The sequence below is a fragment of the Schistocerca nitens genome, chromosome 8 (assembly GCF_023898315.1).
Source record: "Schistocerca nitens isolate TAMUIC-IGC-003100 chromosome 8, iqSchNite1.1, whole genome shotgun sequence".
Taxonomy (NCBI): domain Eukaryota; kingdom Metazoa; phylum Arthropoda; class Insecta; order Orthoptera; family Acrididae; genus Schistocerca; species Schistocerca nitens.
In genome coordinates, this window is record NC_064621.1 from 186,280,564 (window position 1) to 186,301,711 (window position 21,148).

At 41.3% G+C, this 21,148-nt stretch overlaps 1 protein-coding gene across 1 annotated transcript in view; it reads left to right on the plus strand.

Annotated features, from left to right (window-relative positions):
* The window catches only part of LOC126199476 (uncharacterized), a 129,496-nt gene extending 108,695 nt beyond the window's left edge, over nucleotides 1-20,801 (plus strand). The window contains exons 3-4 of the mRNA XM_049936398.1: nucleotides 20,544-20,675; nucleotides 20,793-20,801. Coding sequence (XP_049792355.1) covers nucleotides 20,544-20,675; nucleotides 20,793-20,801 — 141 coding nt within the window. The remainder of the gene's footprint in view (nucleotides 1-20,543; nucleotides 20,676-20,792) is intronic.
* The last annotated feature ends 347 nt before the right edge of the window (nucleotides 20,802-21,148 follow it).

Genomic DNA, 21,148 nt, shown 5'->3' on the forward strand with positions numbered 1-21,148 from the left:
AAGTGATCCACAGCTGAACAAAAATAGGCGGCAAGCTGCTGTCACCGAAAAGGTTATTCATGTGCGTCAGGCTCAGTAATTTTATAACAAACAGAAAGGAATTAAATGTCGAACGACCAGAAAATTGGATCATTTCTATTCGTCTATATGCAAAATCTCCTTTTATCAATATTGTCTGTTCAGGATACGTTATATCTGACAGTGCTCACCTTATATGTGATACGCTCGTGAAAACAGGTTCTGGAGATTGCAGTGTTCACTCACAAGGAGAAGCTAAACGTGGACCTGACGAAGTCTGTAGCATCCGGTGGTTTAAAGTAAACCACACTGACCTTGACCCTAAAGAATGTCCCCCTTTCAGTGACGTCTGAGGAGGACAAGATTACGAAGTCACTTTACTGTGGTTTCCCGCTGAACTAGTTCCTGCTGGGCAATTTCGACAGAATTATCTGTACTTCCCATTGCGACAGCCCTCATTTCTTCAATGGGATCGCAATTTTGGGACTGAGATAGGGAAAATCAGATGATTATACTGAATTTACATGCTACAGCAAAACAATTATTTCTATCAATTCTCAAGGAAGAGAGGATTCAATGTTATTAAGATCTCTACTGAAAGCACCCTGGATTTCAGGAATGGAGGGCCTATGTTTTGCAGAAAACAGCGAAGTTCCGGGAAAAGTCCTCACTTTCGAAATCCACAGGTAGTTGGAGGTTATTTAACCACATCTAATCTTATTGATGGTGTGGCGACGAACTCAGGTTTTCTGCAAAAAACAATGAAGGAGACTCACAAATTCCAACAGAATTGGCGTAAAATGGAAAAGTTCCAATAAAAGAGGACGAGATGCAGGATGTACGCAAGATAGTTACATGTGCTTCAGATAAAAGCGGGCCGTTTTTGATTCTGATGAGACCAACAATAAAATACTGCGGAGGACGTCGAAAGTGGTACTGTAATGGTTTTCAAAATAAATTTCATAGAAAGTGCCTTAAAAACCTGTGAGTAGGGCAGACATTTCTTGTATATGTTGAATTATGAATCTTTTGTGAAAATGCCATTATTTCTGATGTAATGATAAATTTTGATGCGAATTTCAAGATTACATAAAGAAGTGATCTAATCATCGATTTTTAATGTCGTGGTACGTCTTTCAGGCCAATAAAGTTCATCTTTCCAAGACACTGAGGTAGGAGCTTAATGTAAAGAAGCTCCTGTAACTGTTTGGGTAAAACAAGGTTAATAATAAGAATAGGGAACACTTTTTTGTATATCCCAACAAAGAAGGTTTCGGGTTCGCTCTCTTCTTCAAACTACCGAGTCAATTGTCTGTAATACAAATAGGTAATGACTTGAGTATCGTAATCACAATCTACGAGAAGTGTATGCTACAGTATCTTAACCATAACTCGCTAGCTTAACGCAATGAAACTAAAGTATAACTAGAAAACTAGTGCATTGCAGGTATACATCGATGAAAACTGACCAGGCATCCCTCTGTAATGAAGAAGTGACGTCTAGAAGCTACACTAGGATCACATGCCAGTAAAATAGGAAGCGGCGAGTATTGTGTTGTCAACAATACCTAAACAGTAACAGCAGAATGGCCTAGCCAGGCGAGGTCAGTGTTTCACCTACATCTACATCTACATCCATACTCCGCAAGCCACCTGATGGTGTGTGGCGGAGGGTACCCTGAGTACCTCTATCGGTTCTCCCTTCTATTCCAGTCTCGTATTGTTCGTGGAAAGAAGGATTGTCTGTATGCTTCTGTGTGGGCTCTAATCTCTCTGAATTTATCCTCATGGTCTCTTCGCGAGATATACGTAGCAGGGAGCAATATACTGCTGGACTCTTCGGTGCAGGTATGTTCTCGAAACTTCAACAAAAGCCCGTACCGAGCTACTGAGCGTCTCTCCTGCAGAGTCTTCCACTGGAGTTTATCTATCATCTCCGTAACGCTTCCGCGATTACTAAATGATCCTGTAACGAAACGCACGGGTCTCCGTTGGATCTTGTCTATCTCTTCTATCAACCCTATCTGGTACGGATCCCACACCGCTCAACAGTATTCAAGCAGTGGGCGAACAAGCATACTGTAACCTATTTCCTTTGTTTTCGGATTGCATTTCCTTAGGATTCTTCCAATGAATCTCAGTCTGGCATCTGCTTTACCGACGATCAACTTTATATGATCATTCTGTTGTGTCTAGACAAGACAGCCTAGACACAATGAGAGGAAGCCGAAAGGCACGCGCTTAAACTCACGCAGGCTGGCGTGAGGTCTGAAACAGGCTACGTAATGAATGCTATAAAGAAAAGTACGTAGCTTCTGGAATACTTAACTTTAATCCACATTTGTAGAACATCGCTCTTGATGATACATTAATAGAATCTCAATATCAATTGAATACGGCGCCTTGCTAGGTCGTAGCAAATGTAGCTGAAGGCTATGCTAACTATCGTCTCGGCAAATGAGAGCGTATTTGTCAGTGAACCGTTCCTTGCAAAGTCGGCTGTACAACTGGGGCGAGTGCCAGGACGTCTCTCTAGACCTGCCGTGTGGTGGCGGTCGGTCTGCTATCACTGACAGTGGCGACACGCGGGTCCGCCGTATACTAAGGGACCGCGGCCGATTTAAAGGCTACCACGTAGCAAGTGTGGTGTCTGGCGGTGACACCACACATTCCATTTTAAATCACTCCTAATGCGTACTCCCAGATAATTTATGGAATTAGCTGCTTCCAGTTGCTGACCTGCTATTTTGTAGCTAAATGATAAGGGATCTATCTTTCTATGTATTCGCAGCACAATACACTTGTCTACATTGAGATTCAATTGCCATTCCCTCTGGATGTCACCTAATTAAAAAAAATCAATCGGGGGATATTTAAAAAGGGAAATGGATAGGTTAAAGTTAGATATAGTGGGAATTAGTGAAGTTCGGTGGCAGGAGGAGCAAGACTTCTGGTCAGGTGATTACAGGGTTATTAACACAAAATCAAATAGGGGTAATGCAGGAGTAGGCTTAATAATGAATAGGAAAATAGGAATGCGGGTAAGCTACTACAAACAGCATAGTGAACGCATTAATGTGGCCAAGATAGATACGAAGCCCACGCCTACCACAGTAGTACAAGTTTATATGCCAAGTAGCTCTGTAGATGACGAAGAAATTGAAGAAATTTATGGTGAAATAAAAGAAATTATTCAGATAGTGAAGGGAGATGAAAATTTAATAGTCATGGGTGACTGGAATTCGTCAGTAGGAAAAGGGAGAGAAGGAAACGTAGTAGGTGAATATGGATTGGGGGTAATTAACAAAAGAGGAAGCCGCCTGGTAGAATTTTGCACAGAGCAGAACTTAATCACAGCTAACACTTGGTTCAAGAATCATAAAAGAAGGTTGTATACATGGAAGAAGCCGGGAGATACTGACAGGTTTCACATAGATTATATAATGGTAAGAGCTTTAGGAACCAGGTTTTAAATTGTAAGACATTTCCAGGGGCAGATGTGGACTATGACCACAATCTATTGGTTCTGAACTGTGGATTACAACTGAAGAAACTGCAAAAAGGTGGAAATTTAAGGAGATGGGACCTGGATAAACTGACTAAACCAGAGGTTGTACAGATATTCGGGGAGAGCATCAGGGAACAATTGACAAGAATGGGGGAAAGAAATACAGTAGAAGAATAATGGGTAGCTTTGAGGGATGAATTGGTGAAGACAGCAGAGGATCGAGTACGTAAAAAGACGAGGGCTAGTAGATATCCTTGGGTAACAGAAGAAATATTGAATTTAATTGATGAAAGGAGAAAATATAAAAATGCAGTAAATGAAGCAGGCAAAAAGGAATACAAACGTCTCAAAAATGAGATCGACAGGAAGTGCAAAATGGCTAAGCAGGGATGGCTAGGGGACAAATGTAAGAATGTAGAGGCTTATCTCACGAGGGGTAAGATAGATACTGCCTACAGGAAAATTAAAGAGACCTTTGGAGAAAAGAGAACCACTTGTATGAATATCAAGAGCTCAGATGGAAACCCAGTTCTAAGCAAAGAAAGGAAAGCAGAAAGGTGGAAGGAGTATATAGAGGGTCAATAAAAGAGCGATGTTCTTGAGGACAATATTTTGGAAATGGAAGAGGATGTAGATGAAGATGAAATGGGAGATATGATACTGCGTGAAGAATTTGACAGAGCACTGAAAGACCTGAGTCGCAACAAAACTCCGGGAGTTGACAACATTCCATTAGAATTACTGACAGCCTTGGGAGAGCCAGTCCCGACAAAACTCTACCATCTGGTGAGCAAGATGTATGAGACAGGCGAAATACCCTCAGACTTCAAGGAGAATATAATAATTCCAATCCCAAAGAAAGCAGGTGTTGACAGATGTGAAAATTACCGAACTATCAGTTTAATAAGTCACGGCTGCAAAATACTAACACGAATTATTTACAGACGAATGGAAAAACTAGTAGATGCCGACCTCGGGGAAGATCAGTTTGGATTCCGTAGAAATATTGAAACACGTCAGGCAATACTGACCCTACGACTAATCTTAGAAGCTAGATTAAGGAAAGGCAAACCTCTTTTCCTAGCATTTGTAGACTTAGAGAAAGCTTTTGACAATGTTACCTGGAATACTCTCTTTCAGATTCTGAAGGTGGCACGGTTAAAATACAAGGAGCGAAAGGCTATTTACAATTTGTACAGAAACCAGATGGCAGTTATAAGAGTCGAAGGGCACGAAAGGGAAGCAGTGGTTGGGAAGGGAGTGAGACAGGGTTGTAGCCTATCCCCGATGTTATTCAATCTGTATATTGAGCTAGCAATAAAGGAAACAAAAGAAAATTTCGGAGTAGGTATTAAAATCCATGGAGAAGAAATAAAAACTTTAAAGTTCGCCGATGACATTGTAATTCTATCAGAGACAGCAAAGGACTTGGAAGAGCAGTTGAAAGGAATGGACAGTGTCTTGATAGGAGGGTATAAGATCAACAAAAGCAAAACGAGGATAAGGGAATGTAGTCGAATTAAGTCGGGTGATGCTGAGGGAATTAGATTAGGAAGCGACATACTTAAAGTAGTAAAGGAGTTTTGCTATTTGGGGAGCAAAATAACTGATGATGGTCGAAGTAGAGAGGATATAAAGTGTAGACTGGCAATGGCAAGGAAAGCATTTCTGAAGAAGAGAAATTTGTTAACATCGAGTATAGGTTTAAGTATCAGGAAGTCGTTTCTGAAAGTATTTGTATGGAGTGTAGACATGTATGGAAGTGAAACAAGGACGATAAATAGTTTGGACAAGAAGAGAATAGAAGCTTTCGAAATGTGGTGCTACAGAAGAATGCTGAAGATTAGATGGGTAGATCACATAACTAATGAGGAAATATTGAACAGGATTGGGGAGAAGAGAAGTTTGTGGCACAACTTGACTATAAGAAGGGATCGGTTGGTAGGACATGTTCTGAGGCGTCAAGGGATCACCAGTTTAGTATTGGAGGGCAGCGTGGAGGGTAAAAATCGTAGAGGGAGACCAAGAGATGAATACACTAAGCAGATTCAGAAGGATGTAGGTTGCAGTAGGTACTGGGAGATGAAGAAGCTTGCACAGGATAGAGTAGCATGGAGAGCTGCATCAAACCAGTCTCAGGACTGAAGACCACAACAACAACAACAACATCTGCCCTCAAAAAACTGCCCAAGGCGACAGTTGGTGACTTGAGTGTGAAATACAAATGCGAAGGAACGACCGCAGCTAATCGAAGACCAGACAGACCTTACTGACCGAGAGCTTCGCCCGAATAGAACATGAGGCCCCAACGGTACCGACTGGCCGCCGCGTCATCCTCATCCCGAAGGCTTCAGTAGATGCTGGTGCGGAGGGACAAGTGGTCAGTACACCGCTCTGCTGGCCGTATGTCAGTTTAAGAGAACTGCGGTTAGTAGTCGCTCAAAATCATATGGATTTAGCTTAAAGAATCACTTCTGAGTTCCAAAGTGGCCCCAGCAGTCTACAATGACTGTGCATTGGCTGTTACACAGTTTGGGGTACAATAGCCGTGTACATCCTCGTAAGTCACACATTTATGTAGACAGTTCTAAACGGTGGTTGAGGTGATGTAAAGAGCGATGATACTGCACACTGAATGACTGGAAGCATCTGACGTGGAGTGATGAACCACGGTACACCTTTCTAAGTCATATGGAAGATTTTGGGATTAGTGATGTCTGGAGGACGTTACGTGCCATCATGTGCAGTGCCAACAGGAACTACGAAGGCGATGATCTTATGAAATGTGGGTGCTTCTTTTGGACAGGGTGTGGTCCCCATACTGTGCTGAGGAAAACGCTTAATGCCCAATGATTATGAACACATTTTATGACATTTTGTAGTGTGTACATTAGAGGAACGTTTAGGAGACGGTAGTTGTTTGCATCAGTGTGGCAGTGCACCCTATCATAAAGATACGTGTGTGAGGCCGTGTTTGAGAACGACAGAATTCTCGAAATTGACTATCCTATCTAGAGTACCAACCCAAACCCAACTCAATATATTCTGAATGACATAGAACAACGATATCAGTGCAGAATCATGTCTAGTTTCGTCTAGTCAGGTAGAAAGGGCTGTTCTTTCTCCACAGACATTCAGACAGCTCATTGGATATGTGTAGAGCCTATTTCAAGACGTCACATTGCCGAAGCGTGGATAGACGCCTATACTCGTAGCTGTCGGCGTACGTTTGGTCAGGTAGTTATATATACTGGAAGCCGTATGTCACCAACTAACAAAAATAATACAAATATATCTGCCCAAAAAAGCAACTGGAATTACAACATGTTTAGGACATCCTTAATGGAACAAATTAAATTTTCTGAGATGCCAAGTCTACAAAACGGTTTTGTTAATAATATTAATAAACTAGCATTTTAGATTCTAAGCCGTATTTCTTGCAGTAATTAGTGATATTTATAAATTATGCCGCTTGTATTTATAAAAAATTATTTATACAATTGTTAAGTACCATGATCAGCGCAAAAAACTTGTTAATAAGCTCACGTGTGTGTGTGTGTGTGTGTGTGTGTGTGGTATAATATGCACAAATCTGAAATATAAAACTCGTATAGCATGAGGATTAAGATTACAAATATATCTGGCACTTCAAACAGAGTCCTACGGTTGCAAAATATGAGACGTTGAAAGTAACCCAGAAACAAAATTAGAAGCCGCTGGAAAGCAGCTTTTTTGATCAATTAAAGCCAAAGCAAGGTATGTTTTCAATAGAAAAGACCACCGAAATAAACTACATGTACAACCGATAACTATGAATCTGAATGAAAAGTTGCGCAAATGACCTTATTATTGAGGCGCTTGGATACTCCTTAGTATGTACAGTAACGCTGGAGCTAAGCACTAGCGAAAAAATATAATAATTGTAGGTCACAAAAAGAGCTGTGCACATTGTAGCATTGACAATTAATCCTACGTTCTCTACAGAATGTTAAATAAGTGCCACATCCACATCTAGTAACTCAGTGGGCTAAACCTAAATGGAACAAAAGTAAATCAACCCAGCTCGATAAAGATACTGCATTTACTGCCACCCATGAGACTGCTTGAGAAGTCATCTGTCAATCCTTTCACACTGTCTATTCGGATCCAGAGAGTATCGAAAATTCTCGTTTAATAATTGAACTCTCAAGTGCATGTAGATGGCAGCTAGAGAGTATAGTAAACATATTAATAAACAAGTTGAATATATGTTAATGACAGTTGTGGTACCATATCACTTGTTGGTAAGTGAAAGATGAACACCTGCAGTTACTTAAACTGAAGAAAGTGAATGACTTAGGGTAAAAAAATAATACGTAGAGATCACTTATCAATGAGTGTGCGATTCTGCAAATCAGTTTCATGTGTTGTGAGAGGACAGCTGCGACATAAATGGATGATGAAAACACTACCTGATAATTTCAGTTCAATTCTTCATTGCATTAACAATTTACCGTCGGCTACGTGTCTATTTCAATGGAAATTACGTGTTTATATCAATCTACACACTTCCACCTGCAAGATGGAGTTTGGTTCTCTTGATAACAGAGGTTTTAAGTGGTACACGAGGCGAGCAGTGTTTCTAAATATTCGGCCACTCTTTCGCGGTGGTTACAGTCAGCCTCTTGACCACACGGACTTGCAATTTAGGAGCGTGTTGTAGCAGAACTTCTGACTGCTGAAGCCTAAAAAGTTTAGTAACGGCTGCCGATCTTGGAGGTTGATACCATTTAAGGACTGGGTTGCTAACAGGATGCCACTCTATGAATACATAATGTAATGATAACTTTAAAGGACGACTGCAACTGTACCATAAAGTTACTGTGACCGCCAGGTACCTAACGGTCTCTCTCTCTCTCTCTCTCTCTCTCTCTCACACACACACTCACACACCCTCTACCTCCATATCTCTTTTCTTCTCCTTCATGTTCTGTGCGAATTATTCCTGTATTCCGAACGCCTACTGGTGATAAAACAATACGTTTAAATTGAATAATGTAACCAAGCCTTGCCTGTTACTTCTGTCGTATTGTATTAATAAATTACGATAGCTTCGTGTATCTGCAATTGAAGACTTTATTCAATAGATCTGTCTGTTTAAGTTTTCTGTACTACTCACATTCACATAGATTAATAACCTCCCAAACTGACACTAATTTTTAATAGTAGCAATGAACATGATCAATGTGACTAAGAGAGAGGCAAAGGTAAATTACGCCTGGAAGCATGAGATGAAGTTGATGTCTGGGCCAGGGTTTGGACAGGAAGATAGAATGCAGGTGCCCAACTTATTAAGGACAGAAAGCACCAGGAGGGGATTTATTAGATGATGATCCAACGTGTTTAATGAACTATAATGAACTGTAATTCACTATGGTGCCCCCTTTCTCAGTGGAAGAATGAGAATAGAGGACAATATAGACACTAAGACTTCTCTTATCAAGATGTAGTGTAAGCATATTTTTGGATGCATCCTAATAACTTGTCAGACCTCCTTTTTCCCTGTGTGGGGCAGCATCTCACCGTGCCATAGAGTCAACAGATCCTTGGACATCTCCAGCAGAAGTAACTGAGTAATGCCACCTCTACAACCGTCCACAAGTATTTAAGTGTTGTCGGTGCAGCAGTTTTTCCGCGAACTGACCTCTCCATTATGTCCTATAAATGTACGATGGGATGGACGTCGGGCGATATGGATGGCGAAATTATTCGCTCGAATTTTCCAGAATGTTCCTCAAACAATTAGCGAACAATGGTTGCCGATTGACATGCCACAATGTCCGTCGTAATAATTCCATCGCTGAATGACTGCAAATGGCCTCTTATTAGCTTAACTACACCATTTCTAGTCAACGATTGGTTTGTTTGTACCAGAGGACCAATTCCATTCCGTGTAAACACAGCCACACCATTACGGAGTCACCACCAACGTGCACAATGCCTTGTTGACAACTTGCGTCCATAACTTTGGGGGGGGGGGGGGGTCTGCGCCACACTCGAAACCTACTTACAGCTCATTCCAACTGAAATCGGGACTGTCCAGAGTGGTTCACTGTTATAGAGTCGTTTAGGATCCAGCATATCTAGTCACAAACCCAGGACAGGCAATAAAGACGATATCGTGCTCTTGGCAAAGGCACTCGCGCCGGTCGTCTGCTGCCATGCGCACCATCACCTAATTTCGCCGCACTGTCATCATGGATATGCTCGCCGTACGTCCCCCACTGATTTCAAACAGTGTTGCTTGACTGTTGGTACTGGTAGACGTCTAGGCGTACGCTGCTACTCTCGGTAGTTAAGTGAAGGCTGTCGGCCACTGCGTTGCCCATGGTGAGAGGTAATGCCCGGAATTTTGTATTCTCGGCACATTCTTAACCTTGTGGATCTCGGAACACTGGATTTCGTATATGGGTTGTCAGCCTCATTTTCCCATTTCCTCAGGTATTTGCAATTTCGCTTTTCGAACGTGTGTAACTCGAGTCAGCCCAAGCAAATCCCATACATCAAATTTTTCGTACGACGTGCAGCGACGACGGAAAGCGTCGGTTTGCCTCCCATTTGCAAGAAAGTTATTTTTGATTCGTAATTTTATGTCTACATTCGATAGAACGGTCCCAAACTAGTCTAGTGCGTTATCCAGTTTATCTATATGTATTACAGGAACGGTAAAACACGAAAAATAATCAGTGCTCAAACGGAGTGCGGAGCAGCATTTTAGCAAGGCGGCAGCAGTGAGCACGAAACCGGGCAGTCTCGTCGCTGCTGGAGTGTTGAGTAATCTTCCTGTTTTACTGTCCCTATTAATACAGTTTGATGTAAGGACTATCTAACAAGACTAATTCATGAATGCCCTGTCGAATGGACACGTGAAATTCCACTTTAAAAATCAGTAGGCGCTTCAGTCCGGGACCGGAAGACTGCTACGGTCGCAGGTTCGAATCCTGCCTCGGGCATGGATGTGTGTAATGTCCTTAGGTTGGTTAGCTTTAAGCAGTTCTAAGTTCTAGGGCACTGATGACCTCAGATGTTAAGTCGCATAGTGCTTAGAGCCATTTGGAGCATTTTTGTAATGGGAAACAAACAAGACGCTGGGCGTCACAGGAAAGTTATCATGCACAGTATTTGTCTGTGTGGTGTCACCGCTAGACACCACACTTGCTAGGTGGTAGCTTAAATCGGCCGCGGTCCATTAGTACATGTCGGACCCGCGTGTCGCCACTGTCAGGATCGCAGACCGAGCGCCACTACAAGGCAGGTCTCGAGAGACGTACTAGCACTCGCCCCAGTTGTACGGACGACATTGCTAGCGACTACACGTACGAAGCCTTTCTCTCATTTGCCGAGAGACAGTTAGAATAGCCTTCAGCTAAGTCCATGGCTACGACCTAGCAAGGCGCCATTTGTACCATTGCATGTATCTCAAGATAGTCTCACTTGTATCATCAAGAATGCTGTATACCAAAGGACGATATAAAAGTTAAGTGTTCTAGTAGCTACGTTCTTTTCTTTATCACATTCATTACGAATACTGTTCCAGACTTCGCGCCAATCGGCGTGTGTCTACGTGTGCTCTTTCGGCTACCCGTCACTGTGGACTGGCTGCCTTGTCAGTCCACTACAGTCTGGCCTGACTCGAGCTAGACGTTGCAATAATGAAATCGCCACTATGTGGCGAAGCTCCAGAGAAAATACAGTTGACGACTCTTAGAGGAGACACGAGTGGATGTGGCAACTCCCGTCCTCGATCCCTGGCACCTTCTGTGAAAGGCAGGCAGATACCGATCGACAAAGGACGGAGGAGAGATCCGTTGCCCCCCCCCCCCCACACACACACACATACACACACATACACACATTCAGACCACCCTTGCAGCAAATACCGTAAGGTAGACTGCTGTTGGAGAAGATAGTGGTAGAAGGGTTCTGTTTCCACATGAAGAAGCAGAGAAGATAATTAGAAGCCTCTACAGAACTTCAGACGCCAACGTTAGACGGACGACATGCAGTTTGCTAAGAGAATGAACGCTTGCTTGTGGGTCGCTCTTACCATCTGCAAGTGCTCTCCCACAGAGAGATGTGAGGAAAGGATACGCAGGCGACTGCAGCTAATGAGGAGCGACAAATGTGCAGGACACAAGATATCTGTTGACAACCAGCGGCACGGAGTTCCCCAGTGAGGGAATTCCACTCAAAATTAAATCGGCGAGTGGTTGTCTAGGAATGGAAACTGTGAACACAGAACATTTAACAGTCTTGATAATCAATGATTTCGTTGACTGGAGAAGAATACTAGCTTAGCCTTGTGGCTGGACAGAGACCAGGGAAGAGACTCTGTCAGTGGGTGGCCGATGCTTTTTCGTGTTCTGAAGATTGCTTTGGGCGTATAACAACATAACACTTTTCGAAAAAAAAAAACACAGCTTGCAGAAAAATTATGGCCTAGCCTCAGGTGCAGCTCTTTGCTTTCAGAGGACATCTGATGTGAGGCAAGTAGCTGCACGCAAAAACGCGCAATTAGTAAAAAATGTGCGTGATGTTATGGAGACAGAACAGAAGTAGCAGTTGATTTGGAACTGGGACTGCGAAATGAAATATGATTTTAGTTTTATGGTGATGCATTTTCTTGGTGAAATCTTTGTGTTTGAAGGAACTTTGTCATTGTCGGAATTAGTGTTCATATTCTGTGACTGGCAGGCAAGTCTTGATTGGCAGGAAGAAATACCAGAGCGAAGTTGCAACTAGAGATGGAGAAGTGTGCACATCTTCTGCACACCATAGTTGACGACACAGAGACACCTATGCGTGTGCATCTCGTACACGACGGTAGCGTTTGTTTGGAAGCGAAGATCCATGGCGTACATGCAAGGAGACGAGCAGTTTCCAGGGATTGTGCTGACAGAGGTGCCAACCTCATCCTCTACTACAGAGGCATCTCCGCAATGGTGGCGTTCTGCCCTTCCGTTAGTGAATTATTACCTTGAGCAAAATTAGCAGCACCGGCGTAAAAGGCAAATTGTTTTGTCTGCTCTGGTTCCCTCTGCCAGGACAGGATTTTTGTATCTTCAGGGAAACAGCGAGCAACATTAATTTCAGATTTATGTAACTTAATTTCATATTCGTCGTACGGTACTTGGCAAAAGGCAATACATAGTACCACTGGAGTGTACATTAACTTGCTGATGTGAATAAATAACATATGAATCTAATTTTTTTTAAGCTTCATGTTCAAGGTTACGTGGATTCTCCACCATATCTAATGATTAACTGCTTTTGTAAATCAGTGTTTTGGAATTTTTTGAAGCGTTTTATTTGCGTGAAAGTGTTATATGGATACCTGTTACTGTGTGTGGGCAACTAGAAAAACGTAAGAATTTTTTTTATTGTTTGAGGAGCGTCAGACTTCTTTGATTATATTAGCAGAATGATCGTGTCTCATATCTAGTAATTCATGTCAGCTGTGCTCATGAGGAGGCCCTATCAGATTTGAGACAGGTCAAGTGAATTCATGACAAGTAGATAATCTATGTCCTACTAATAGCACTCATTGTAAACTAACCGACCACAGCATGCCATGTAATGAAGCAGGATTAGTGTTTTGGGCAATGTGCATGCAGTATGGGGTCTGAGCTCAGGAATGCGAGAGTTGTGGTTGTTATGTGCCAGGATGAAGGAATAAGGAGAGTAGTGATTGAAGCTCAGCACAGTAATACATGATAACCGAACACTGAGTAACGATATTACTTAAAATAACAATGTAGTAGTGAGAAGAATTTTGTGCCGTATTTTCGGCAGGACATTTTTTATACAGATCAACCATTTCAGTCTAGACGAGGAATCGTTGTCAGGGAGATTACAGACGAATCATACATGTGAAGAATAAACGGAGAATGTAAAGCTATTCTTTGTTTTCGAGTAAACAGATTTGTAGTTGTTTGTAAGTCAAGATGCCGAAATTTTTTTCTCATTTTTTGAGCCACGTCAACTTGGATTGTAACAGTAAACATGAGCGCTGAAGTAACATTAGAAGAATTCTGGACAATGAATCTATCTTTTCTAGCATGTTGTAATTTGTAGCATTAAAATAAGATGTAAGGGTAACAGTACCAGATTTTTTAATCCTAATTTTGGGTTATCTCATATGCAGTACTTGTATATATGCGGTAAGATACCATTTTCTTAAGGAAGTGAACCACCTGCCACTACCTGACACATACTGCCCAGCAGAGAACGGTATTCATTACATAAACGATGAGAAGGTTGAAATTAGTGGTAACAGTGTCTGTCCAGACACGGACATCATTATATACTGTCATGTTTATAAGCTGATGGGGCAAGATAGAAGCGAGGGCAGTGCAAACGGTAAGGGGAATATACTGGGCTCTAAAGAAAATACAAGCGACTGTGGAATTAGTGCCGGTCACAACGGAGATAGAGAGCAGTTAATGAGTTGAGTACCACAGATCACACCAAACCGGAAGTAACCTAGATATTAAGGAGAAGAAGACGAGGTCACATAATAACATGCAGAAGTGATGGTGATAATTTGCAATTACAGAGACCAAGAGAGAGGGTGTTCGATCAGGAAGTGAGAGATGTTACTCCATTGGCTTCAAGTGACTGTTCGTCAGATAGGAATGGCAACACTAGAGATGACAATTTTAATATCACCTAGTTCTTGAAAGCGATGAGAAATGATAGAGTTGTGAAACATAATGAGGGAAGAACCCAGGAAAGAAAGTAAGAATATGAGAGGTAAGTTACAAGCAATTTCGAAAGACATGAAGAAGAATGTTAGAATGATATGAAATGACGTTACAAAGGAAATACAGGAAATGGCAGAGGAAACGCAGAAGATTGATCAGGATAAGAAGAACGAAACACAGGAACCCACAAGGAAGCAATGGAGGAGAAAAAAAAACAGTAAGGGGAACAGATAAAAAGAGTCATAAAGTAATCATGAAAATAGGGAATAGAGTTCCAAATGTGATATACAAGATAAAATACAGAAATGGATGGATAAGGCAGCGCATCGTAGAAACAAGAGTTTGGAAGAACAAATAAATCATTTGGGAAATGAGAACCATGAGAAAATAGAAAGTGAAATGCCAGAATGGTTAAATCGCTTGGAAAATGAGAATCATGAGAGAATATGAGGTGAAATTCACAAACCCTGTATTTGATCTAACATGACAGTCGAAGTACCCATTGTAGAATCCGAAGAAGTACAGATGCATCTTGCATTCAAAATTACCAACAAGTTATCTACATACGTCAGCAGAAGAAAAATGAAGAGACGTTTAAAAATCCCATTAAGCTGTAACGGAATGTCAATGTCATATTAGGAACCGATGAGTGACCTAAAGAAACACGTAACTGTGTGGCACCGAGTGGCAGTCTGACCCATGGTGACACTGAATATCAGGTTGAGATTTAGTGAATTATATGAAAAAACCTACATTAGTTACAAACTACTGTGTGCACACAGTTTATTCAACACGTAAACAACACTATAGATACTCGTTTTCCCTGGTACCATTGGCGATGATGTGGCGCAGACGAATAGTGAAATTCTGCATGAGCTGCTGAAGTGTCGGAACACCGATGCTGTCGATGAACTCTAGAATGGCTGTTTTCATCTCAGCAACAGTTTTGGGGTTATTGTTGTACACCTTGTCTTTACAGCCCCAAAGGAAGGAATCGCATGTGTTTAGATCCGGAGAATATGGCGGCCAATCGAAGGCCATGTCAGTGGCCTCTGTGTACCCTAGAGCTACAATGCACTCTACGAAGTGCTCCTCCTGAACATCAGATAATCTTCTGCTTCGATGGGGTAGAGCTCCGTCTTACATGAACCACAACTTGACGATATTAGGATCGCTTTACAAAATACGGATGAAATCATCTTCCAAATTATTCACGAACCGTTTAGTAGTCACCGTGCCATCAAGGAATATCGCACCGATTGTTCTGTGACTGTACATTGCACACCACACAGTCACCCATTGAGGGTGAAGAGGCTTCTCGATAGCGAAATGCGGACTTTCAGTCCACCAATGCTCGAGCCAATTTTGGTTTTAGTGAATCTATCCAAATGAAAGTGGGCTTCGTCGTGAACATGCGCATATTAATTTCCATTATGCCCCGCGGCCAAGCGTGCAATTTGAACGTTTTGACGCAAACTGTTCAGAAGTTATGACGATTTCATTTCATGTAGTTCAATAACTGTCACCCTGTAGCTATGGCTATAGTGTGCTCTCACAATGAACTCAGTCAGGAAGTTGTGGAGAATTGAAACGGTGGTTAGCATGAGCGTAAGAAGCAAATTGCCATTCGATTATAGGCGTTTCATGCAAGTTATGAGGTTCTAAAGCTATAACGATGAGGTGAACATGCTTCATTCTATTTTCAGTTTGTCTTATCAAACTCCCCATCTTGGCCGCTGAAGTGCAAACTAAAATTTGTTTGCGCGTACCTTGAAGCAATGGTCACACAAAAGTTGTGAGGCATAGCAGATTTGTGTAGTTTATCCACAGAATCTAAAGACGGGTTCTTGGCAAACTGGTGAACACAGGTGACTCAAAAAGAGATTAAACCAGACTCACAGTTTCTATGAAAGACAGATTTGTGGAACCCACTATGATTACTTGACGAGGTAGGAAATAAATATGTGTATTGACAAATCCTCCTCCAATACAGAAATCATTAGTTACATGTGCCTGGACAAGCTGCCTAGCAAATATCGTCGGACATAATCAATCAGAAATAGGAGAATGGGGTTATTTAACTCTTTCACTGCTGTGGGTGTTTATATGCATCCTACCTAAACGTTCATTAGGTGTTGTGCACGTGTACTCAAGCGCCACTTGGATTTTCTTATAGTGCCACGGATTAGAGTTAAAGCTATTACAGCCATCGGTCACAAAATTGAAGTATTTTGATCTGGTTTCGACAATTCTATGAGTACCTTCATCAGAAATTAAATATTAAAATTGGCCTATAACACGAGTACAAAATTATGGGACTTTTTTTTATATAAGTACTGACTAACAATACAATAAAGAAAAAAGAAACAGTACTTACATGTCAATATCAAGAGAGAAATCCTTAGTCGCAAATATTTAAAAAAGAATACATGGAAGGCGAGCCACTACGGGCTGCTCATACATATAGAGCCACAGTTAGCAACAGACTGAGGCACCTGCGTTAGCAACTGCGGGCAGGTGAACATTGCACCAACCATGTAGCAGGAAGAAACTGGCTACTTAATATTCAAATAAAGACAGAGGAATATTATGGTGAACCTTATTCACTACATGAGGTAAAATGCAATATTTTGTTTGACAGCAGCAGATAAGGTAACATTTTGTCTACATCAGAGCTTAGAAGTTCAGTTTAAAGGATGAAAACACCATTACATAAAATACAAAGAGTGCTGAATGACACAGCCTGCAGAAAAAGGATATAACATGAAATGCAGCCAATACAAATCATTTAATAAATGAAAAGTTATGAGCTGACTTAGATGGAAAAAAGCATTTCTGCCACTTCACGAGGAAACTCGAAATTCAATATCAAGTAACGGCTTTTCTTAGTTCAAGAAGCTTTTATTACGTAGTCGTAGTTGCTCACTGAGAATGGGGGTACCATTTCGAGAAAAATTGGTTAAACGTTTCTAATTCTTCGAGAATATCTTATCTACGCCCTTTCTTTTCGGTCACTGCCCTTTGATGCTAACAGTAGTCCTTACGCAGTAAAGTAACCGAAATAAACTGCCAAAGACAAACTTTGACTCATCTCTCGTCAGAAAGGTGCCTATATAAATAATTTTATTCCATTATTCGAATACATATTGATGGTTACGAGGAACCTATGGAAAGAAGGTAGCGGTCTTTAGTTTTGAAAACGAGCTACAGAAGATGTACTCTTCCAAAAGATAATATAAGCTACTGTTCTTTTCCATCCCTATGAACAGGTTACAACGTAACTGGCTCTGAGAAATATCGCAGTGGCTTCCAGCGTGACAGGACGTCAATATTATCAAAGTGTGACAACCGTGACAGGACTTCACATTATCTCAGTGTGGCTAGGGCGTCAGTGTTGTAGCCCATACACTACTTCCTCTCAGTTAAACGTTAATCCCGGGCTGAATGTAAATCCATACACCAATATATGAATAAGAGATAATACTTACGAACGTTATTGTAGTTGCAAAGGAACGTAACATTGTGCTTTGAAAATAGCACTACAATATTTTAATTCACGTAAAGAGTGACAGATCAGGGCAACCAGGTTAACTTATAAGGAATTCCTGAAGACCATTGATGCTTACGGCATTTCCAACATACTGTCTACCAAGCAACCAAAATATTTGCTGTTAATCGCAACAGGGGGCGGGACTGGGCGTATCCAATGGTGGGCGCAGCATGAGCCTATGGAGCGTAGTTGAACTGCTTAGTCGACGAATAACTCAAAACAGTGTTAGCGGGCTGATGGTGTCGATACGAAGGATGGCTATGGCAACGGTAACGAAAGCAAACATTGCAATATATCCACAACAACGGTTGACATATCGTCAGAAAGGAACCCAAGGAATTTCGTAGAATGAGAAAGATGTGGGAGATAAAATATTAGCGTTTCTGCAAGATGCGTTAGTGCAATGTGCGGTGTCGTATGCGCTGGACTGTACAGAGATTGTACATGACAATTCCAGTAATGACGATACGCCATGTAGTTCATTATCCTTGTCGGAGAGGGAGCCACAAATCCAGTCTCCACTGAAATGTGTTAAAGGACAGTCGTTGTCCAAGAAGCTGATACTAAACATAATTATGTACCTGAAAGATCATCAGTAGCACAGTAAAAATATAATTAGGAACAGATTTAGAATATGTCTGCAGCAATATGACCGTGTAGTGCAAAAGTAAAACGACGGGTATTCAAGGAAGGGCAAGGAGCGCTTGTCACCAAAACTGGAGATTGGGAGTTTCAAGGATGCTCGATACAGTTTATACGATATGCATGATAGTGACCTACTACGTTATGGATATCAAATTACGTGCTACATTGATTACAGCAATTTCAAGGGGAGCAGCGGATGGTTACATAGATTCAAACAATGTTACAGAATTGGAAGACGTAAGATAACGAAATTTCAAACAAAGCGTGAACTTGACGAAGCACAGCATGCTACGGAATGGGCCAGAAAACTTGTAGATGGAATACATAAACTTATGCCCTCCTTCGGTAAGAAATTTGTTTCCTACTCCGACTAATTGGGATTTGAAGAGTAAATGGATATGAAAGGAATCCCGGAAATCACAGCTATCAAGATATATGTACCAGTATCAACAACAAAATATTAATATACCAATGAAGTTAAGGAATTCTGCTACCTAGGCAGTAAAATAACCAATGACGGACGGAGCAAAGAGGACATCAAAAGCAGACTCGCTATGGCAAAAAAGGCATTTCTGGCCAAGATAAGTCTACTAATATCAAATACCGGCCTTAATTTGAGGAAGAAATTTCGGAGGATGTACGTCTGGAGCACAGCATTGTATGGTAGTGAAACATAGACTATGGGAAAACCGGAACAGAAGAGAATCGAAGCATTTGAGATGTGGTGCTATAGACGAATGTTGAAAATTAGGTGGACTGATAAGGTAAGGAATGAGGAGGTCCTACGCAGTATCGGAGAGGAAAGGAATATGTGGAAAACACTGATAAGGAGAAGGGACAGGATGATAGGACATCTGCTAAGACATGAGGGAATGACTTCCATGGTACTAGAGGGAGCTGTAGAGGGCAAAAACTGTAGACGAAGACAGAGATTGGAATACGTCAAGCAAATAACTGAGGACGTAGGTTGCAAGTGCTACTCTGAGATGAAGAGGTTAGCACAGGAAAGGAATTCGTGGCGGGCCGCATCAAACCAGTCAGCTGACTGATGAAAAAAAAAAAAATGTTGGATGTAAATCTGGCTGGTAATCTGGTAATTTTGGTGGGAAGTTTTTTATCGCGCTGTGAGAAGAAGGTGCTCTGCCCCCAACGATTCTTTCTCGTTTGCGTGATCTTCCAATGGCAGTAGCTAATATTTACGTCACAGAAAGGAATAGCGGGAAAATGGGTGTAAGACTCCTGCGGTATGGTGTGAGTACTGATTTTGACCAACAACCAATCAAAATAACTTGCTTTTGCTTCATTCCTCGTCTGCAAATAAAAATCATACTCCCTTAGAGTAAACTAACCCTCCTGAAAAATGTGTGACATTGAAATTCAGTACCGCCTACAAAAACTGCTCAAATTCATCCTTCGGATGTTTGTTTTTTCTATGCCTATAAAATTTATTACCGTACCATCAGCAGCTATGTGCTATAGGATATCCAGTTTCACAAAAAGCTCCACGACAGACTGATTCGCATTCGAATGCATGCCATCACATTCCATCAGTTCTCACCATCCCGTTACGCCAATATTATTCTATATGCATTCCTTAAGAGTGGATACCCAGCGGAACGTACTCCACAGTTAAGGAGTTCGCTTTCGAACTTGATGGTACGAAGCATTGTGACCACTATGGCGCGACATTTTTGATTCGGTGGGCATGGGGTAAGTTAATTGTTTGTTTTCGATATTTCTTAAATGTCGACGATGTCCATTTTGTGAGGTACAGTACATGCATACCAACAGAAGGTTGATTTCTGCACCTCCAGGACGCTTATTTTTCTGTTGCCCTCCTGATGCACATGACATTTTTCCCTGTCGTAATTTTTCACAGAATTCCAATTTTACTCTTTAGATACTGAAGTATCTGTCTTGCACTCAAGACGTTCCGTGTTAGATACATTAAAACATCGTGGCCTAAAATTATATTTAATTTACTTGAAGACCAAAAGAACGCAATATTTCGTCTCAATACTCAATAGTACCACTGATACGAACGATTGATTTATACCACTATCTCTGTTTATTGCTGCAGAACACAGTAGATGGAAAAGAATTTGATGCAGCTGGAAAGTCAAAACCTGATGAAGATAATGGTGACAATGATGCAAAAGGAATCAAGATAATCCAAAAGAGGAACAATGTCCAGATGAGAATGATGATTCAGGTGAAAACAACAATGAGATTCAGAGCTACAGTCAAGTGTTCTGAGCCGGTATCAAACAATAAGTGCTTACATTTATCCTCACACTTATTATATGCTTTGCTTTATGTCTGTTTACAGTATCTGTGAAGTCAAACTTATAACATAGGACACTTGTTTTAAATGAGTCAGTTTTGTAACAAATGGTGCTTTATAAATTGTAGACAGGTTATTTTACTACGTTGCAATTCAACTTAGGTTGCTAATAAAAATGAAGTTCAGTTATTACAAAGCCTTATTGCAACATTTCCGTTTTTCAAAGCCGCAGGTTGCCTCAGTTCTTAACAAGCAATCCAGTTTTGCATTGACTGAGAAAAGGTAAAAGATATATTTAATGTGGATCTTGATGGGAAATTATCTTTTCCTGGTCCCATTGATAGTGCATGCCATGTGACCTTCAGCTGCTTTGAGTCATTTAACCTTAAAGAAAATGGTCA